Genomic DNA, 4,582 nt, shown 5'->3' on the forward strand with positions numbered 1-4,582 from the left:
CACTTGTCTCTCTCCCCCCCCCCACCCCCCCTCCCTAGTTGACGTCGTTTTACGTGTAGCGAACAATCAATCTTTTCTTCGGACGCATTGTAAACACGTTTTTCTTCTTCTTGAGGTTGTATTTTTCCATCTATTTTCAGCTTTTGTTTTGCTTAAAACATTGTGCGTTGCTTAAGATAATTTAGGATGTTTCATTTGTTTCTTCTTCCGTGTGAAACGTTCACAAAAAAGGCGTAAACATTGTGTTTTCCTTTCGCAAGTGTCTCACACAAAAACACAAGAGACTGGGCAACTTTGATGTAAACTAGGCGAACGATGTGAAAGAGAGAGGATCTACAACCAAGAGCGTCTCAAATCTTGAACAAGAACAAAGAGAACCAGAACGAGAACAAGAAAAAGCAGAAGAAAGAACGAGAACAAGAAGAAAAAGAACAACAGAAATCTTGGAGGTCACTTTCGACCGTTTATGTGTTGATTAGGAAAATTTTAAGTCGTAGCATTAAACACATTTATATTCAACATTTGAAACTGATTTTTGTTTATTCTTTTGGTTCCAGGGTAGAAGCAAAATGAAGAAAGCCAAAGGAAGACTCGCCGCCCTGACTATGCCCGACTTTCTGACGCGGCGTAACAATGACGTCACAGTGCGTGTCTTTACTGTCGATGACGTAAACGGTCCCCGCTATGACGTACTTGCTGCGGGTAAGAAACTGGTTGTGTGTGTGTGTTTGTGAGCGTGCACGTGTGTTTGTGGGTGCGTATGTGTGTGTATGCGTATGTGTGTATGTGTGTGTCAGTGTGTGTGTGTGTTTGTGACTGCGTATATGTGTGAATGACTGTGTGTGTGTGTGTGTGTGTGTGTGTGTGTGTGTGTGTGTGTGTGTGTGTGTGTGTGTGTGTGTGTGTGTGTGTGTACTTGCGTGCATACTTACGTGAGTGCACAGCTTTGAGAAGAACGAATTTCAGAACGTAACATTTACCTTTGTTAGTCCCTTGAGAAGGTTGGGGGGGGGGGGGGGGGGGGGGAGGGGGTGCGGGGCGACAATGTTTGTATGTTTTGCATGTGTGTGTCTGTGTGTGCCAGCCCTTGTAAGATTGTTATCTATTTATGTTCATATGATTACACTGGGCTTATCTATATAATGTGTTTATTTCCAGGTGATGCTACCATCTCGCCTACCACACCGATCACCCCCACTTCACCCAACAACAACGGTAGCAGCAGCAACAAAACCATCAAGCCACCAACAATCACCATCAGTCCTTCAGAATACCTGAACTTACCTCAGTTCAGCGGCGTGCCTCTAAGCATCGAACCAGAACCCTACACAGCCGACTCTCCCATCTCTCCAAACACTCCCCCGTTTGCTAAAAAGACCTCCTCCCCTCAGAAGAACGTGCCACAGATTACCCTGAAGAGACGAGAAAGCGGTTACGAAGCCGACCTGGCTTTGATTGAATCGCGCCGATCTGAGCGCTCCATTTCCTTCTCCTCCATCTCTACCGTCTCCTCCGCTTCTTCGTCCTGCTCGACAGCTTCCCGCCCCTACTCCCCTCTCATGCACCTCTCCGCCAGCCAACTCTTTCTAGCCGACGATGACGGCCGGTCCTCTATGTCGTCATCGCTGACGTCACTCTCGGGCTACTCCACCGCGGAGAGTCAAGCCTCCGGCGACAGCGGGATCTCCCTTAAAGACCAACGATGCGTCAGCTTCAGCAACTTCCACGCGGAGTTCAACCACCTGGAGAAGAGCAAGTACCGATGGGAGAAAGACAACCAGACGGCGACTGTTCCCTCCAAGAACCGGCTGAGCAGTCATTCGTTTTCAGGGGCCACAGATGGGGGGCATCACCACGCGGAGTTCAACCACCTGGAGAAGAGCAAGTACCGATGGGAGAAAGACATCCAGACGGCGACTGTTCCCTCCAAGAACCGGCTGAGCAGTCATTCGTTTTCAGGGGCCACAGATGGGGGGCATCACCATCGAAAGCATAGCGGGTCCTACGGCGACATGGGGCTACATCCTCACCATGCTTGTGTGGATCCGCTTCGCTCCACCCGCTGTCGTTCCGTCAGTTGCGCCAGTCTCAACACTGTGGCCAACGAGGTGGAATTCAGCGGGTCTGCGTTTGCCGCCAAGCTGTACAACCGGATAGGCAAAAAGACCGACAAGAGCGACGCCCTGCGAAACGTCAGCCATGTTTGCCACGTGTACAAAGGGACGCTACTCCTGACGGACATCCTGGAAGGGAAGATAACTTTCATGGGGCACCACGGACGCACGATGAAAGAGTTCATCACGGAATCGGGGTCAGAGCCCTGGTGCGCATGCGTCACACGTAAAGGTCATGTAGCCGTGACTCTGCGGCGTCAGTCGTGCGTGACGGTGTGGTCCGGCCACGGTTCGTTGGTGCGAGAATTTGGCCACGACGTTCTGAAATGCCCCACAGGACTGGCCTGTGACTACAAAGGGCGGTTCATCGTGACAGACGAACGGACCAACCGAGTAGCCATCTTCAGTGACACTGGAAAGTTCATCCGTTACCTTGGCTACAGAAACACTGCGACAGATAACTCCTCCAAGCAGGGAATTTGTGGTCCAGATCGCCGAAGGAGGAAAGCTGGTGTCGGCCAGGGTCCTTCAAACTCGAGTCAACATCATGCAGAAAATATGAATGAAAAGCTGGAAGCAGACACTGTCTTCTTGACAAACGAAGAAGAGAAGGACTCAGACGAGAGAAACTGCAACAACGGGCACGTTGAATTGAATGGAGTCTTGTCCGTCATCCTGGAAAAAAGCCACGGTAACAACAAAGCTGACAATGGAAACAGCTCCAGCAAGCTCAAAGCCGCCTCCAAAGGCTCCGCAGAAGACGCACAGCAGAACAACTCCGAAACTTCAACCATGAACAGCAACGAAGAAGACTCCAAACCGTTCGAGTTCTCCCTTCCGCGTTACGTCTGTATAACCAGCAGCGGGAAAATCGTGGTGTCCGATTCTGGCAGCCACACGGTCAAGGTGTTTTCCACTGAAGGAGACTACCTCCACTCTATCGGACACCACGGGAGCGGTGACGGCAACCTCAAAGTTCCCTACGGCATCTGCTGTGACCAGCAGGAGAACATTTACATCGCCGACCACTACAACGATCGAGTCAGCGTTTTCACCATCGAAGGAGAGTTCATCCAGCACGCGCTGACATCATCTTCCGGTTTGGCTCGGCCCAAAGGCGTGGCGATCCGAGGTTCTGCGCATGAGCGGAAGTTGTATGTTTCGCATGGCGGTCTGCGCGCTTCGGAAGTAGTGGTGTACAAACTGGTGTCGAGCCACAACCATTCTGTCTCATTTAAATGTGACGTGTAACTTCGATGACGTAAGAACGCGGGTTGCTGATAAACAATTTCAATGACCACTAAAAACACACTACGTGCCCAAATCCAAACCGTCAGCAGAGGCTTGCGATATGCAGATTGTGACTTTCTAACTGCAACATAAACTGTGATGGTTTAAGAACGTTGTGAAGAATAGATACTGGTATTGCTGTTGCTTCTAAACATGGTTGACTTTTCGAAGAGACGCACGACGGAGGAGAGAGGTATGAGGTGTCCAGAACAAAGCTTACACTGTGAACTCAGTTGAGAAATATGCAACGTAAGAACACGGACGCGCTGGACTTCCTCATTCGAGAAAGAGAGACATGTATATATATATAAGACTGAAACTTGAGAAGTGGACGTTTGAAGCGTCTTAACATACCTAACAAACTACATATACTGTGAAGAGATAGTTTAAGGCCATGCATATTGTGTGGACATTATCCATCCAACCCCCCCCCCCCCCAGAAGTGTAAACGAAGAATCCGACATACGGATGTCTATATATATATATATATATAGACAGACGTTTTATGCAGCTATCACAATGTGTAAAATATGTTGTGTGTTACAAAGAATCGAGGAACAGCTCCTCAGAATTTCCAGTCAGTCTGACATCCTGATAATTATTAGCAATTCGATCATCCCATACAACCTGCTGTTTCCACAATGCCAGGAAAGGACAGAACATATGCAAATAATGAAATGAAGAATTTTACATGATTTATGTGCCAATAACATGTTTTCTCTTTGCCGTGTGTGGAAGAGTTACAGGGCTGTATGCTTGAGGGGTTGGGATGGGGCGGGGGCGGGAGGTCCTTAGTTTCAGAAGCCCCCTCCCCCCCCCCCCCTTGCACATGCATCTTTTTCGCAAGGAGAGACCACAGATATCCCTTTCAAATGCTAAATTTCAACAGCAGCGGGGGGTAGGGATACAGAGGCTTTGCCCATGGACTTCAACAGGGCGGCCCCTGTACCACTGCCTCTTGTTGGAAGCGCCCTCCCCCCCCCGCCCCCCACCCCCCCCCGTTCCCTTCTCATACACCAAGCCCTGAGTTAAACACCGTCAGTAACTACACTTTCATTGTTCTCTGCACGAAAGATTCACATCCTGCATCCTGTAAAAAGTATGTCTTACACGTTTCTCATTTTGCATAGTGAAGACAGTTGGAAGGGTTCCACATTGCATACCGTTTGATTATATCG

At 49.2% G+C, this 4,582-nt stretch overlaps 1 protein-coding gene across 1 annotated transcript; it reads left to right on the forward strand.

Moving 5' to 3' along the window:
• Positions 1 to 557: 557 nt before the first annotated feature.
• Positions 558 to 4,362, forward strand: LOC138947208 (uncharacterized; the record flags this gene model as incomplete). Its single annotated transcript, XM_070318641.1, is given in 2 exon segments — positions 558 to 702; positions 1,159 to 4,362. Coding segments are annotated over 2 exon segments (2,352 nt in total), but the record flags the coding sequence as incomplete, so codon positions are not given.
• Between the last annotated feature and the right edge of the window lie 220 nt (positions 4,363 to 4,582).

This window comes from Littorina saxatilis, linkage group LG14 (assembly GCF_037325665.1).
Source record: "Littorina saxatilis isolate snail1 linkage group LG14, US_GU_Lsax_2.0, whole genome shotgun sequence".
In the NCBI taxonomy this organism is placed as follows: domain Eukaryota; kingdom Metazoa; phylum Mollusca; class Gastropoda; order Littorinimorpha; family Littorinidae; genus Littorina; species Littorina saxatilis.